We start from the raw sequence: 18,090 nt of genomic DNA on the forward strand, positions 1-18,090 counted from the left end.
TCAAATCCTGTCTCTTGCAGTGTGTGTCTTTTACTCTAATGATAAAACACATTGTTGTCCACAGTGCTGCTAAGTATTGTTATCTGAGAGCTATCTCTCCATCTCACAGCATCTACATCTAATCTACATATCCATATTTACAACAAAGCAAGGGCTTCTCTTCCCTGACGTATTATTTTGTGTCCGTATGCATATGCTTCTTTTTCTGTATGTATGCTTGGGCAGGTCCCTAACACTAAGTTGACATTATTACATCATTGTTTAGATTGGCAACAAACTGTGAAAAGTACAATCATATATATCTTTTAATCTCTATTTCTAGCCTTTAAAACGAGCAGATTAAAATATTGGTTGAGAAAAGCTTATTAGGGTTTTCATCTTGTTATTAATTATGTATTTTTTAGTTAGTCCTAATGGGCTATAACTGAAGGATATAAGGTGTGCAGTAGGTTCAAGGAAGTTGCAGTAATTTTTTTGCATAGTTACAGATTGATTTATTTTGTATGCCTTCCTAGGGAAAGTACAATGTTTATAGCAAGTATGAGTTATTTTATAGTAAAAGCTAGCAAAACTAATAATACAATTATAGTGCAATGTGGTTTAATTTTCATTATGTAATTAATTTATGGGAAGTTACGTTTTATGTGTATTGCAATGCTTTTGTTAAAGGGACAGTGAACACCAGAATTTTTGTCGTTTTAAAAGAAAGATAATCCCTTTATTACCCATTCCCCAGTTTTGCATAATTAACACTCTTATAGAAATACACTTTTTACATCTGTGATTACCTTGTATCGAAGCCTCTGCAAACTGCCCCCTTATTTCAGTTCTTTTGACAGACTTGCATTTTATCCAATCAGTGCTGGCTCCAGGGTAACTTCACATGCATGAGCTCAATGTTATCTATATGAAACACATTAACTAATGCCCTCTAGTGGTCAAAATGCATTGAGATTAGAGGTAGTCTTCAATGTCTAAGAAATTAGCATATGAACCTCCTAGAATTAGCTTTCAACTAAGAATACGAAGAGAACAAATCAAAATTGGTGATAAAAGTAAATTGGAAAGTTGTTTAAAATTACATTCTCTATTTAAATCATGAAAGTTTTTTTTGGACTTGACTGTCCCTTTCACTAGTAATTAATATATGGGGGATTACATTACATTTAGAGTGTTCTATATTTTTAAATGAAAATGTTTCTTGCTTTTGTGAAAAATGATGCCTGTCCCATGCTTCCTAGATAGACCAAAACGCTGCATATTGCATAAACACACTAGACAGTGACTGCTTAGAACAGTATTTAAAGGGACACTAAACCCACATTTTTTTCTTTCATTATTCAGATAGAGCATGCAATTTTAAGTAACTTTCTAATTTACTCCTATTATCAATTTTTATTTGTTCTTTTGCTATCTTTATTTTAAAAAGAAGGCATCTAAGCGCCAGACAATTTTTGGTTCAGTGCCCTGGATAGCACTTGTTTATTGGTGCTGTTCAATCAGCAAGGACAACCCAGGTTGTTCACCAAAAATGGGCCAGCTTCAAAACTCACATTCTTTATATTCAAATAAAGATAGCAAGAGAATGAAGAAAATTGATAATAGGAGTAAATTAGAAAGTTGCTTAAAATTGCATGCTCTATCTGAATCATGAAAGAAAAAAATTGGGTTCATTGTCCTTTTAAACTAATTTGCAGCTAGCCCCAACTGGCCACAGTTAAAGTGATGGTACATTTTTTCACGATAAATTTTATTATTAATCTATGGAAACAATGAACGGTACCTTCATTCATGAATTCTTATGGAAGATGCACTCAGTTATTATTTTATTTAGATAAACATTCTATTCCATAACCCTCATCCAGCTGTCCTCCCCAAAACTGTTTTTTTTTCTCATGAGGTGACATTTTCACCTCTTATTTAATTCAATGGCTGTTCTAGCCATACTGCACTCCATAAAAAAGCCGCTTCAGAGCTGCACCGTGCCTTATGGCTAGCATGGCTAGCTGTCGGATAAGGGGTGGAAACGTCACGTCACCTCATGGAAAAAAAAAAGTTTTGCGGAGGGCAACCAGATGGAGGTTATGAAATACTATGATTATCTAAATAAAATAATAATTGAGCACATCTTCCACTAGAATTCATGAATAAAGGTACAGTTAATTGTTTCCATAGATTCATAACAGAATTTCTTGAATGTTAAAATCTACCATCCCTTTAAGGAAGACGAGATTAGCATACAAGAATTCTCAATTAGTTTTGCAAATTATTAATAAATGAACAAATTTAAATTATTTTAAAGCATTTATTTTGTATGTAGTTTTTTTTTGCAATTAATTTCTTCATTTTTGATATGTACTATGCAAAAATAGCTTTTATGTCCAATTTAAACAGACTCTATGTTAGTAGGAAAATCTTACTTTATCATATTATACAATAATATTTTACATAACACATTATAATACATAAATATCTGCTTCCATATGAAAACATATCAGTAACTGAAATGAGATATGCTATATTGGAGGACTGTTCCTAGAGTCTAGACAGAACAGTCAGTAAATCTTCTAAGCTTATACTATATCCTGAAATTCATTAATCTGCCTTCTCTTATTCCGACACTTCTTAAAACAAGTCGTCTTGTCTATAAATTTTATTTATTGATTTAAGTAAAAAAGCATTTTTAGCGGTCTAATTATTTTTCTTCTTCAATATTTTAATCCATCTCTTTTATGAGTCACTGCCCATCAGTCATACAATTCTGCTGCCTGCTGTCCTCCCACTCCTGTTGTTTAAATATCTGGGATACTTGTATGTCTCCAGGTGGTTCTGTGAAGGCAAAGAGCTACATACCTCGCCTGACATTCACATCTCCTCTGAGAGCGACGGTCTCCACTCACTTGTCATAGCAGAGGCCTTTGAAGAAGATACAGGGCGGTACACGTGTGTGGCATCAAATTCTCTTGGCTCTGACAACTCTTCAGCTGAAGTATTTGTCGAAGGTAAAAACAGAACAATATTGATACAGTGGTAGAAAAGGCATCAATAACATAATCCTAATTTCTGACTAGCCTCTGTAGTTTCCTATTAGTACTGGTCTAGTGGAGATATCCTGCTCTGTATAAATATCTACATATACATGATATTATTACTTTTAAAATTAAATTAAAATGAATGAAATATTTGCACCACAATTTATAAAATCTGGAGTCCTGGTTCATAATATTTAAAAAAAAAAAAAACATTTATAAAATGAAGCCTTACTAAGAAAGTGGCAGTTCTGTTTTACAGTTTGCTATTTGTTAAAATTCGGAATAAAAGGGTATGCAATAAGGATATTTACAATAAATAATATTAGCGTAGGGATGATAGCTAATAAAGGATTACATTATCCCGCAACTAGCATGTTTAGATTTAAAAACATATATTTTTTAAATAATTAAGACCCAGCTTTTTCCACACTATTCACTTATGTTCACTATTGAACAGCAAAATACAATAAGTCTTTACGGTCGGTAAACGAGCAGATTGACTTGAATATTTTCCACCACACTAAAGTTAGACACCACTACATAATAGTTTATATAAAGCATCATTAAAATGGTGCTTGACCTAGGTTTGCCACTGTGTTCTTCTGAACAGTTATGAGTTACACATGCTGCAGAGTACGCAGGGAGAAACACAAAGAGTGCTATTAATACTTATCATGTTCACCACTGCAGTATTTTTAACTCATTAATACTACTATAAGGTGGCGCAAAGTACTTGCTGATTCCCCACTATATATCAACTTCGTAGTAATATACTTCTAAGGTTTTTTAAACAGTATCTGTTGAGGTATACAGCTGTTTAAAACCACTTTATTAAGTGCAAGAAGAACTTTCTGGATAACTTTGCTGTATTCCACAAATTATTATAAAAGTTGATATAACTAAAATTGGTGATTTAATCCAACCATTAAAATGTGATTGTACCTTCAAGAAGTATAAAGTACGCAAACTGATTCTAAATAACAAGTAATTTATTAATACTTTATAGTTCTATGCATTGAGATTTGTATTAAGATTTAATAAGACACCTATGTCATTTTTTATTATTTTTCAGAGTTTTAAATTATATTTTGTGTTATAAACTGAAATTGGAACTATATAGTATTAATAAATTACTTGTTATTTAGAATCAGTTTGCATACTTTATACTTATTTAAAGGTTGGATTAATTCACCAATTTTAGTTATATCAACTTTTACAATAATTTGTGGAATACAGCAAGGTTATCCAGAAATGTCTTCTTGCACTTAAAGGGACAGTCTATCATAGAATTGTTATTGTTTTAAAAGATAAAATCACTTTATTACCCATTCCCCAGTTTTGCATAACCAACACAGTTATATTAATATACTTTTTACCTCTGTGATTACCTTGTATCTAGGAACTTTCTTCCAGCCCCTGATCACATGACTGTGACTGTTTATTATCTATTGTCTTAAATTTAGCATTGCTTTGTGCTAGATCTTAAATAAACCCCTGTGCCTGAACACAGTGTTATCTATATGGCCCACGTGTACTTTCTGTCTCTTTGTGTTGAAAAGAGATCTTAAAAGCATGTGATAAGAGGCAGCCGTCAAAGGCTTAGAAATTAGCACATGAGCCTACCTATGTTTATTTTAAACTATGAATACCAAGAGAAAAAAGCAAATTTGATGATAAATGAAAATTGGAACTTTGATTAAAATTAAAAGTCCTATCTGAATAATGTAAGTTTAATGTATACTAGACTGTCCCTTTAATAAAGTGGTTTTAAACAGCTGTCTACCTCAACAGATACTGTTTAAAAAAAACTTTAGAAGTATATATAGATAACACTAAGAAGTTGATATATAGTGGGGAATCAGCAAGTTCTTTGCGCCACCTTATAGTAGTATTAAGGCCGTTTAAACCTTTTTGGGAAAGTTTATTAAAGGTGTGCAGAATTCCCTAAACAAGCAAGGACAGATAATAACCTACTTTATAGTATTTGTAACTCATAGTTGGACCCACAATATGTGTCAAAGAGAGTGGTTCCTGTAGAAAAAAAAAATAGTGAAAATTAAGAACGTTGTTTCTGAGGTAGTATAGAATCTTTCTATAAGGATATAGACCTTGTGGAAAGGTTTCAATGGCTACATGCTGGTCCCAGGCCTACAATTGCTCACTAGTGATCAAAAGCCTGTTGGTTATTATGCAATCTTATCTAAACTTATTTGTATAAATACTTTAGTAGCAAGTTATGAATTATTACAAAGTACAGATTTTTTTTAAAATTTTTTGTTTTGACAGGTGCCAGTTCATCGGATTCAGAAACTGAAGATTTGGCGTTTAAAACTAAACCAGGAGAAATGCCACAGTGAGTAACCATGTTTAACAAATAATTGTTTTTATGAGCAGTAAAAGTGGTTTTGAAATGTATTGCAAAGCAAATAGGTCAAAGATCAAACCCTTTTCATAGCTGTTGCAGAATCCTGGTACACTTTACTAATCATTTATATCTTCCTTCAACAAGAAAAGCAATAACGTGTGTTTGATCTCTATCTTTCACCCACACATGGAGGATTATTTAGTAAGGATATTATTTAAAGCAATAAATGTTTCATCTCAGACAATTGACAAAAAGGCAAGAGCTTATAATTAGCAATGCATTTTTACCATATATAACTAAATTTGTCTAGTACTATATTTACATTGTCGTGGGTTTTAAAAAAAATATTTTAAAAAAATCAAATACTTGATTCAACTAATAAATAATATTGTTATTTGTCGCTCTTCTTAATCTCCCTCTTCTCTTGTGATCTCTTTTGTAGCAAGCACCCTCTTTAGGGGCCCAGACTGAGTTTCATAAATAGTAATATAGAATTTTGTATATAATTTGAAAATTTGAAAGAAATATGAAAATATTCTTCAATTGGAGTTTAAAGGGACACTGAACCCAATTTTTTTCTTTCATAATTCAGATAGAGCATGCAAATTTAAGCAACTTTCTAATTTACTCCTATTATCAAATTTTCTTTGTTCTCTTGCTTTCTTTATTTGAAAAAGAAGGCATCTAAGCTATTTTTTTGGTTCAGAACCATGTAAAGCACTTGTTTATTGGTGGGTGAATTTATCCACCAATCAGCAAGAACAACACAGTGTGTTCACTAAAAATAAGCCGGCATCTAAACTTACATTCTTGCATTTCAAATAACGATACCAAGAGAATGAAGAAAATTTGATAATAGGAGTAAATTAAAAAGTTGCTTAAAATTGCATGCTCTATCTGAATCACAAAAGAAAAAATTTGGGTTCAGTGTCACTTTAATTTATTTGTACGTGTTTGATTTGCTTTTTCTTTGTTTTAGTGCATGTGGGTGCACCCCCTTACAAATTCCTTTGAATTTGTTTTTGGTTATTAAAAAATATGAATGTGTTTTTCATCTTTTATTGGGCATTACACACAAAGAGCCTGGTGATCTAAAGCTCCCCACCCTGACGAGATAATCTAAGACATCTTATCAGTACAGCGAGGTCCCTGAAATAATTTTAGAAAGGCAAATGTTTGCTTGAGAGCTGTTTATCTATGCAGGGTTCTGGATGTGATAGAAAGATACCACACTACAAAATAAAACTCAAAAATAAAGCCGAAAAAGATTTTGTGTTTATTCTCTCCATCCCGGCATTTTTTTGCCCATAGTCCTCTAGCTCGTTAAAATAATTGGTTCATCACTGATGGCCTTTCACAGATGTGTTAGGAATCAGGAATCATATCCCATCACAGGATAATATATTATCATATTACAATATTAAATTAAAAGTAAATAAATAAAAAGTCCACAATCTGTTGATCAAATTAAAAATGTTACACCCCAATTACCAGATGGTACAACAATGAAAGCTGTAGGCTCCTTATATTTCTGTCTGCCAGTGCCAAATCTTTAGTAAATATTTGCATAATGCCATAGCTTGTACACTTTTTACATTTTTCTTTTTCACTCACTTCTACTAGTAATCCGCTTTTATAAAAAATATTTTCCTTGTTAGTATATAGTTCTTTGGTACTTCCTTATATACATATATCTTATATATCTATTATCTGTCTGTATACCAAAGCCCAATACTTAGAGAGAACACTGGAAAATTAACATTGTATTACTTATTTCTCTTACACCCCACTGAGAGTGTAATTTATTCAGCTGGCAGTGCTTACATAGCTTGTCAATAGCCTATACTTAAGTATAGAAACATTCAGTATAGTTAGTGATACCACAGGCCAAATCAGCTATTTCAAATACTGAAATAAGGGTGTAGAAGCTAATGTAAAAATGTAATACACTCATGGCTAGATTATGAGTGGATCTGTAATTACTGCTCCTGCTCGCACGCCAATTCCACTCGACTTCTACTCTTTGCGCGCGTTTGGTAGCGTGCATATTACAATTTAAAAGTAAATCTTTTCCGCTTGCGCACTAACCCAATGTACGCAAAGAGCATAAGTTACAATATTGCAGCTGTACTCTCCCTTTAACTTCAATGGAGAGAGAAAAGTAGAAAAAAAATTGCCATACGCCCCCTACTCTAATAACTCCTAACCTGTCGCATAGCCCACCCCAAAGTCCCCACTACACAACCCCTACCCGACACAACCCCGATTAAATTTTATTCATAGGCGTTTCAATTTATTTTATGTGTTTCTATAAGAATTGTACTGACATATGATGAATGTCCTTGTTTACATTATACTTTTAAAGCTTTAGTAGTTGTCATAGTTCTTCCATGGAACTATCAAATATATTCTATTATTATTATTAATATCATTGACACTGATTCATGGTAAATAAAAAACATGCATACAAGAAATAAAAACAAGAGGAAACAGAGCCTTGCTCTTTAGAGTTTACAGTCTACATATCTACCCTTCTGTATATGATGGCAGATGAATATACATGAATATAATATTGCATCATTCTTGTTCTTTTGAACTGATAATAGTGACTGTCTCATTATGTGTAAGTAATATGGCGTCCTGCCAGTTCCTAGGTTTTGTCTTTTCGTTGTATCTCCAGAAACTTTTGTGAAATTCCAGACTTACAGTAGCAATGATTCAGGTGTCTGACGGCAAGTTCACTAAAGCTTGTTGAATAAGCGGCTCTGTTTCTTCAGAGAGATTAATTGTAAAGCTGTCAGTTATGCATGTTTCGTCTGTGTTTGAGAATGTGTAAATAGAAAAAAATGTTAAGACGGGAGAACGACTGAATATATTAAAGATAAGGTGACAAAATATAGCATTGGAACACGTTTATCTCAATTTATTTTCATTAGATTGTTACTAATAATGTAAAGACTCACATTTTTTTATGTGATAGATTACTTTTTAATAAAACAATTCATTAATAAATATAAACCGGCTAAACATCTTTGTTATATATTTTATTCTGAGGCATTTCTTCAGTGCGAGCTAGGGCTCAATACACTAATGTTTAAAAACACCTCTGATTATTTTAGTTTATTTTGGCACTGTTCCACTATTTTGTTAAAGGTTTCAAGATTAAAAAGAGTATATTCCATTTTAAAGTGCAATGATAGCTTGGATTAAATGGAGATGTATACATTTATATTTACCCTTTTTAAATGTTGTGCATAAAAGAGCTTAGGATGACACTGAAAGGCCTCATTTACAAAAAGGTTCAGATAAAGATGCAATTTTAATTCATTTTTAAATTCACTTCTGTTATTAAATTTAGTTTGTTGTTTTAATATCCTTTGTTGAAAAGCATGTCAAGAGCGGCAATGCACTACTGGAAGTTAATGGCTGATTGGTGGCTAGTCACATTTGCCTTTGGCTCACTAAGGCCTAGATTTAGAGTTCGGCGGTAGCCGTCAAAACCAGCGTTAGAGGCTCCTAACGCTGGTTTTGGGCGCCCGCTGGTATTTGGAGTCAGTGATTAAAGGGTCTAACGCTCACTTTTCAGCCGCGACTTTTCCATACCGCAGATCCCCCTACGCCATTTGCGTAGCCTATCTTTTCAATGGGATCTTTCTAACGCTGGTATTTAGAGTCGTTTCTGCAGTGAGCGTTAGAGCTCTAACGACAAGATTCCAGCCGCCTGAAAATAGCAGGAGTTAAGAGCTTTCTGGCTAACGCCGGTTTATAAAGCTCTTAACTACTGTACCCTAAAGTACACTAACACCCATAAACTACCTATGTACCCCTAAACCGAGGTCCCCCCACATCGCCGCCACTCGATTAAAATTTTTAACCCCTAATCTGCCGACCGCCACCTACGTTATACTTATGTACCCCTAATCTGCTGCCCCTAACCCCGCCGACCCCTATATTATATTTATTAACCCCTAACTTGCCCCCCACAACGTCGCCGCAAGCTACTTAAAATAATTAACCCCTAATCTTCCGACCGCAAAGCGCCGCCACCTACGTTATCCCTATGTACCCCTAATCTGCTGCCCCTAACATCGCCGACCCCTATGTTATATTTATTAACCCCTAATCTGCCCCCCACAACGTCGCCGACACCTACCTACACTTATTAACCCCTAATCTGCCGAGCGGACCTGAGCGCTACTATAATAAATGTATTAACCCCTAATCCGCCTCACTAACCCTATCATAAATAGTATTAACCCCTAATCTGCCCTCCCTAACATCGCCGACACCTAACTTCAATTATTAACCCCTAATCTGCCGACCGGAGCTCACCGCTATTCTAATAAATGTATTAACCCCTAAAGCTAAGTCTAACCCTAACACTAACACCCCCCTAACTTAAATATAATTTACATCTAACGAAATAAATTAACTCTTATTAAATAACTTATTCCTATTTAAAGCTAAATACTTACCTGTAAAATAAATCATAATATAGCTACAATATAAATTACATTTATATTATAGCTATTTTAGGATTAATATTTATTTTACAGGCAACTTTGTAAATATTTTAACCAGGTACAATAGCTATTAAATAGTTAAGAACTATTTAATAGTTACCTAGTTAAAATAATTACAAATTTACCTGTAAAATAAATCCTAACCTAAGATATAATTAAACCTAACACTACCCTATCAATAAAATAATTAAATAAACTACCTACAATTACCTACAATTAACCTAACACTACACTATCAATAAATTAAATAAACACAATTGCTACAAATAAATACAATTAAATAAACTATCTAAAGTACAAAAAATAAAAAAGAACTAAGTTACAGAAAATAAAAAAATATTTACAAACATAAGAAAAATATTACAACAATTTTAAACTAATTACACCTACTCTAAGCCCCCTAATAAAATAACAAAGACCCCCAAAATAAAAAATTCCCTACCCTATTCTAAAATACAAATATTACAAGCTCTTTTACCTTACCAGCCCTGAACAGGGCCCTTTGCGGGGCATGCCCCAAGAATTTCAGCTCTTTTGCCTGTAAAAAAAAACATACAATACCCCCCCCCCAACATTACAACCCACCACCCACATACCCCTAATCTAACCCAAACCCCCCTTAAATAAACCTAACACTAAGCCCCTGAAGATCTTCCTACCTTGTCTTCACCTCACCAGGTATCACCGATCCGTCCTGGCTCCAAGATCTTCATCCAACCCAAGCGGGGGTTGGCGATCCATAATCCGGTGCTCCAAAGTCTTCCTCCTATCCGGCAAGAAGAGGACATCCGGACCGGCAAACATCTTCTCCAAGCGGCATCTTCTATGTTCTTCCATCCGATGACGACCGGCTCCATCTTGAAGACCTCCAGCGCGGATCCATCCTCTTCTTCCGACGACTAGACGACGAATGACGGTTCCTTTAAGGGACGTCATCCAAGATGGCGTCCCTCGAATTCCGATTGGCTGATAGGATTCTATCAGCCAATCGGAATTAAGGTAGGAATTTTCTGATTGGCTGATGGAATCAGCCAATCAGAATCAAGTTCAATCCGATTGGCTGATCCAATCAGCCAATCAGATTGAGCTCGCATTCTATTGGCTGTTCCGATCAGCCAATAGAATGCGAGCTCAATCTGATTGGCTGATGGGATCGGCCAATCGGATTGAACTTGATTCTGATTGGCTGATTCCATCAGCCAATCAGAAAATTCCTACCTTAATTCCGATTGGCTGATAGAATCCTATCAGCCAATCGGAATTCGAGGGACGCCATCTTGGATGACGTCCCTTAAAGGAACCGTCATTCGTCGTCTAGTCGTCGGAAGAAGAGGATGGATCCGCGCTGGAGGTCTTCAAGATGGAGCCGGTCGTCATCGGATGGAAGAACATAGAAGATGCCGCTTGGAGAAGATGTTTGCCGGTCCGGATGTCCTCTTCTTGCCGGATAGGAGGAAGACTTTGGAGCACCGGATTATGGATCGCCAACCCCCGCTTGGGTTGGATGAAGATCTTGGAGCCAGGACGGATCGGTGATACCTGGTGAGGTGAAGACAAGGTAGGAAGATCTTCAGGGGCTTAGTGTTAGGTTTATTTAAGGGGGGTTTGGGTTAGATTAGGGGTATGTGGGTGGTGGGTTGTAATGTTGGGGGGGGGGTATTGTATGTTTTTTTTTACAGGCAAAAGAGCTGAAATTCTTGGGGCATGCCCCGCAAAGGGCCCTGTTCAGGGCTGGTAAGGTAAAAGAGCTTGTAATATTTGTATTTTAGAATAGGGTAGGGAATTTTTTATTTTGGGGGTCTTTGTTATTTTATTAGGGGGCTTAGAGTAGGTGTAATTAGTTTAAAATTGTTGTAATATTTTTCTTATGTTTGTAAATATTTTTTTATTTTCTGTAACTTAGTTCTTTTTTATTTTTTGTACTTTAGATAGTTTATTTAATTGTATTTATTTGTAGCAATTGTGTTTATTTAATTTATTGATAGTGTAGTGTTAGGTTAATTGTAGGTAATTGTAGGTAGTTTATTTAATTATTTTATTGATAGGGTAGTGTTAGGTTTAATTATATCTTAGGTTAGGATTTATTTTACAGGTAAATTTGTAATTATTTTAACTAGGTAACTATTAAATAGTTCTTAACTATTTAATAGCTATTGTACCTGGTTAAAATAATTACAAAGTTGCCTGTAAAATAAATATTAATCCTAAAATAGCTATAATATAAATGTAATTTATATTGTAGCTATATTAGGATTTATTTTACAGGTAAGTATTTAGCTTTAAATAGGAATCATTTATTTAATAAGAGTTAATTTATTTTGTTAGATGTAAATTATATTTAAGTTAGGGGGGTGTTAGTGTTAGGGTTAGACTTAGCTTTAGGGGTTAATACATTTATTAGAATAGCGGTGAGCTCCGGTCGGCAGATTAGGGGTTAATAATTGAAGGTAGGTGTCGGCGATGTTAGGGAGGGCAGATTAGGGGTTAATACTATTTATGATAGGGTTAGTGAGGCGGATTAGGGGTTAATACATTTATTATAGTAGCGCTCAGGTCCGCTCGGCAGATTAGGGGTTAATAAGTGTAGGTAGGTGTCGGCGACGTTGTGGGGGGCAGATTAGGGGTTAATAAATATAACATAGGGGTCGGCGATGTTAGGGCAGCAGATTAGGGGTACATAGGGATAACGTAGGTTGCGGCGGTTTACGGAGCGGAAGATTAGGGGTTAAAAGTGTAATGCAGGGGTCAGCGATAGCGGGGGCGGCAGATTAGGGGTTAATAAGTGTAAGGTTAGGGGTGCTTAGACTCAGGGTACATGTTAGAGTGTTAGGTGCAGACGTAGGAAGTGTTTCCCCATAGGAAACAATGGGGCTGCGTTAGGAGCTGAACGCTGCTTTTTTGCAGGTGTTAGGTTTTTTTTCAGCTCAAACAGCCCCATTGTTTCCTATGGGAGAATCGTGCACGAGCACGTTTTTGAGGCCGGCCGCGTCCGTAAGCAACTCTGGTATCGAGAGTTGCATTTGCGGTAAAAATGCTCTACGCTCCTTTTTTGGAGCCTAACGCAGCATTTGTTTGAACTCTCGATACCAGAGTTAAATTTATGGTGCGGCCAGAAAAAAACCTGCGGAGCGTTAACAGCCCTTTTACCGCCGAACTCTAAATCTAGGCCTAAATGTGTACAGTTATGTTAAAGTATGGCATTGCTACTCTAAAGCTGGTTTTGTAACAAAGGATACCTTTAGAACAAAGGGAATTATATGATAGAAGTACATTGGAAAGTCTCTGAATCACAAAAGTTCATTTTGACTTTAATGTACTTTTAACAACCTCACAAATAGACACTAAACAAGTGAAATTACCAACAAATAAAGATTATATAGATAACCAAGTGTAACACTAAATACAACAAAGCAGATTTAAGTTTCAAAGGTATTAAACAAATATCACATCTGATAACAGTGTCTGAAAGTTATTATATGGCCTAGATATAAAACCCAATTGTGAAAGGAACATCTCATGGAACATCACAAGTAAAACATTGTGGAAATTGATAAACATTTGCCTTTACCATCACATTCACTCATCATTAACCAGTGGGGCTGCATCTATCTTGTCACCATTTGCCTCTCGGCTCACAAGTTCCACTGTGAAACCTTTATAGCTAGATAAACAACTCTCATGTTCAAAATTGCCTGGTTCTTTGAGGGACCTCAAAGTACTTAAAGGGACAGTTCACCCAAAAAATTTCTCCCCTTTAAATTATTCCCAATGATCCTTTTAACCTGCTAGAGTGTATTAAATTGGTTACAAGTAGCTCTTTTACTCCTATTTCAGCATTTGAAATAGCTGATTTAGCCTGTGGTATCGCCACCTACACTGAACAAATTAATACTGGAGTATAGGCTATTGAATAGCCTAAGTATACACAGCCAGCAGAAGAGATTACACTCTCAGTGGGATGCAGGATAGTTAAGTAATAAAATGATAATTTTCCATTGTTCTCTCTATGTATTGAGCTTTGGTGTTACAGTCAAATAAAAGATAAGGAAAAAAGTCTGTTTACACAAACTTAGAACATAATGAGATCTGATATCCCCTTTAAGTTCAACCCATTGTAATAGGCTGTGGTTTCAAAGCACAAAATCAGCTACTTTATATACACAAATGGAATTTCTCAAATATTTTATACTCTGCAGTTGGTATAACAGGTCATTTAAAATACATTAATGGAAAACAATTTTACAGTGTACTGTTCTTTTAAGAGACTTGTTAAATAAGAGCTTTAGATCATCAGGACATTAAATAGAAGTAAAAAAGAAATAGACGGGAGACAACCTTGTCAGTTTAAAAATGAGTGAGGCATGACTGAGAGACAAGATACATAGCAGGGGCAATAGATTATGTATGAATTACTCATGCTGGTAAGAAATCCCAGCAACACATTTAGAAAGTCCCGGAAAGCCAACTACCAGCACCTCAAGACTCCTGCAGGACTGGTTTACTGTACAAACTGTTTTGTAAACATGTAAGTATTGTGGATCAGTTTACGTTTGATGTGCAAGTTATGATATATTGGGCATGCAACTCTATATAAGATAATGATAGGAACACCCACCACTACAATATAAGTGAAATGATGCTCAATGAACTTTGAACATGCTCTTGCCTTTACAACGAGGCCCCTCGACAACATCACACATGTCTATGAATCTGTCCATTGTTAGAGAGCAGGGCCCATAATCCTTCTGTCCCAGCCTGCATATTGGACGTAGCAACTACATCACAGGGTACTTTTCTCAGTGTATCCTGTTGACATAGTAGCTACGTCCAACCTTCTGCCACATACTGCTGTAACAGCTGTCAGCTTTCACAGCTAAGACTGCAGCCATAGGCAGAAGCCATCTTACTTCATATGGTAAGGGAGCGCTCACCGTGCTTCCTTTACCATTACTTTTGTCACTGTTTGCATCGGCTTGCAGTGCTGCAGTAGGTGGTGTGGGAGGGAAGGAGGAAGTGGGTGGGTAGCGCATCGCGGGAGGAGGGAGGGTGGAGAGGAAAGGGGATTCCCGAAGCTACAGAAAATAAATGTTTACTGAGGGAGGGATGGGTTCCCTACACTATGGTAAGTGGTGAGGGAGGAGGTCCTCCATACAATTGGTTTGGGGGAGAATCACTACACTACAGAAATCTTTTTAATATAAATCATTTAAAAAATGTAAGTCCTACAAGCGGATTACTGGCAGACAGCAACTAGTACCTGAAATAGAGACACCTAGTGAGAGGGGACAGGGTAAGAGAGCTGTTTTGGGGGTATCAGGGAGGTGGTGGGTGAGGAGGGTTCCCTACACATACTGGCTGACGGTCGGCCCCTACCTAAGATAATGGTGACCAGTGGGGAGTGCGGGAGGGAAGGAGACTGTTTGGGAGGAATCAGGTAGGGATCAGGGGTGGGAGGTGTCAAGTGGGAGGGTAATCTGTCACATTTTAGCCTGAGTGCTGTTTATCTAGCTACATAGGATTCTGGATGTGAAGTAGAGACACATAAAGTGCAATATATACTCTAAAAAAGCCCCCAAGGGTTTTGTGTGATTTCTTTCCATGCTGGCGAGTTTTTGATCTTCAGGCCCTTTGAGAGAACTTGTGTTTTTAGTTTTGAATTTATTTTAAAAAAAAAAATGTACATTTAGGAATTCAAAGAAGTGTAAGAAATAAAAGTAATGTTTTTTCTTTAGGGCTCAAAAGAAATCAACATCTGTTTCCTTGACGATAGGTCCGTCTTCTCCAAAATGTGGAATAATAACTACAGTAATGCAACCAATATCTATGCCTGTTCAACAGGTAAGCTGATTTTATTACTTGCAAGGGATAACAAACTTAAAGGGACAGTCTACTCCAGAATTGTTATTGTTTAAAAAGATAGATAATCACTTTATTACCGATTCCCCAGTTTTGCATAACCAACACGGTTATATTAATATACTTTTCTCTTGTTAAGTGTATCCAGTCCACGGATCATCCATTACTTGTGGGATATTCTCCTTCCCAACAGGAAGTTGCAAGAGGATCACCCACAGCAGAGCTGCTATATAGCTCCTCCCCTCACTGCCATACCCAGTCATTCTCTTGCAACTCTCAACAAAGATGGAGGTCGTGAGAGGAGTGTGGTGTTTTATACTTAGTTTATTTCTACAATCAAAAGTTTGTTATTTTTAAATGGTACCGGAGTGTACTGTTTATCTCAGGCAGTATTTAGAAGAAGAATCTGCCTGCGTTTTCTATGATCTTAGCAGAAGTAACTAAGATCCATGGCTGTTCTCACATATTCTGAGGAGTGAGGTGACTTCAGAGGGGGAATGGCGTGCAGGGTTTCCTGCAATAAGGTATGTGCAGTTATATTTTTCTAGGGATGGAATTTGCTAGAAAATACTGCTGATACCGGATTAATGTAAGTAAAGCCTTAAATGCAGTGATAGCTACTGGTATCAGGCTTATTAATAGAGATACATACTCTTATAAAAATGTAATATAAAACGTTTGCTGGCATGTTTAATCGTTTTTATATGTGTTTGGTGATAAAACTTATTGGGGCCTAGTTTTTTTCCACATGGCTGGCTTGAATTTTGCCTAGAAACAGTTTCCTGGGGCTCTACCCTGTTGTAATATGAGTGGGAGGGGCCTATTTTAGCGCTTTTTTGTGCAGGAAATTACAGACACAGACATCCAGCTTCTTCCTGCATGATCCAGGGCATCTCTGGAGGGCTCAAAAGGCTTCAAAGTTGTATTTGAGGGAGGTAAAAAGCCACAGTAGAGCTGTGGCAGTTATGACTGTTTGAAAAACGTTTTTGTCATTTATTATTCCGTTTTTGGTATTAAGGGGTTAATCATCCATTTGCAAGTGGGTGCAATGCTCTGCTAGCTTCTTACATACACTGTAAAAATTTCGTTAGTGTAACTGCCTTTTTTCACTGTTATTTCAAATTTTGACAAAATTTGTGTTTCTTAAAGGCGCAGTAGCGTTTTTTATATTGCTTGTAAACTTGTTTAAAGTGTTTTCCAAGCTTGCTAGTCTCATTGCTAGTCTGTTTAAACATGTCTGACACAGAGGAAACTACTTGTTCATTATGTTTGAAAGCCATGGTGGAGCCCCATAGGAGAATGTGTACTAAATGTATTGATTTCACCTTAAACAGTAAAGATCAGTCTTTATCTATAAAACAATTGTCACCAGAGGGTTCTGTCGAGGGGGAAGTTATGCCGACTAACTCCCCCCACGTGTCAGACCTTTTGCCTCCCGCTCAGGGGACGCACGCTAGTATGGCGCCAATTACATCAACGCCCATAGCGATTACTTTGCAGGACATGGCTGCAATTATGAATAATACACTGTCAGAGGTATTATCCAGATTGCCTGAATTAAGAGGCAAGCGCGATAGCTCTGGGGTTAGAAGAGATACAGAGCGCGCAAATGCTGTAAGAGCCATGTCTGATACTGCGTCACAATATGCAGAACATGAGGACAGAGCTTCAGTCTGTGGGTGACATCTCTGATTCGGGGAAACCTGATTCAGAGATTTCTAATTTTAAATTTAAGCTTGAGAACCTCCGTGTATTGCTTGGGGAGGTATTAGCTGCTCTGAATGACTGTAACACAGTTGCAGTACCAGAGAAATTGTGTAGGATGGATAAATACTATGCGGTGCCGGTGTGTACTGATGTTTTTCCTATACCTAAAAGGCTTACAGAAATTATTAGCAAGGAGTGGGATAGACCCGGTGTACCCTTTTCCCCACCTCCTATATTTAGAAAAATGTTAAAGAAAGAGGCCTTCCTAAGCTGTGTGCAAGACCTCCTAGTAATGGGAGTGATCCATCCAGTTCCGCGGACGGAACAAGGACAGGGTTTTTATTTAAATCTGTTTGTGGTTCCCAAGAACAAATTCCTCAGAGTTCCATCATTTAAAATGGAAACTATTCGGACCATCCTACCCATGATCCAAGATGGTCAGTACATGACCACAGTGGACTTAAAGGATGCCTACCTTCACATACCGATTCACAAAGATCATCATCGGTTCCTAAGGTTTGCCTTTCTAGACAGGCATTACCAATTTGTAGCTCTTCCCTTCGGGTTGGCTACAGCCCCGAGAATTTTCACAAAGGTTCTGGGCTCA

The 18,090-nt window shown here is 36.4% G+C and overlaps 1 protein-coding gene across 3 annotated transcripts in view; it reads left to right on the forward strand.

Annotated features, from left to right (window-relative positions):
* Positions 1–18,090, forward strand: part of PALLD (palladin, cytoskeletal associated protein) — a 641,289-nt gene that overhangs the window by 302,682 nt on the left and 320,517 nt on the right. For all 3 annotated transcript variants that reach the window (XM_053703808.1, XM_053703809.1, XM_053703810.1), the window contains 3 exons: positions 2,824–3,002; positions 5,319–5,385; positions 15,653–15,758. In XM_053703808.1, coding sequence (XP_053559783.1) covers positions 2,824–3,002; positions 5,319–5,385; positions 15,653–15,758 — 352 coding nt within the window. The remainder of the gene's footprint in view (positions 1–2,823; positions 3,003–5,318; positions 5,386–15,652; positions 15,759–18,090) is intronic.

The sequence above is a fragment of the Bombina bombina genome, chromosome 2 (assembly GCF_027579735.1).
Source record: "Bombina bombina isolate aBomBom1 chromosome 2, aBomBom1.pri, whole genome shotgun sequence".
NCBI lineage: Eukaryota > Metazoa > Chordata > Amphibia > Anura > Bombinatoridae > Bombina > Bombina bombina.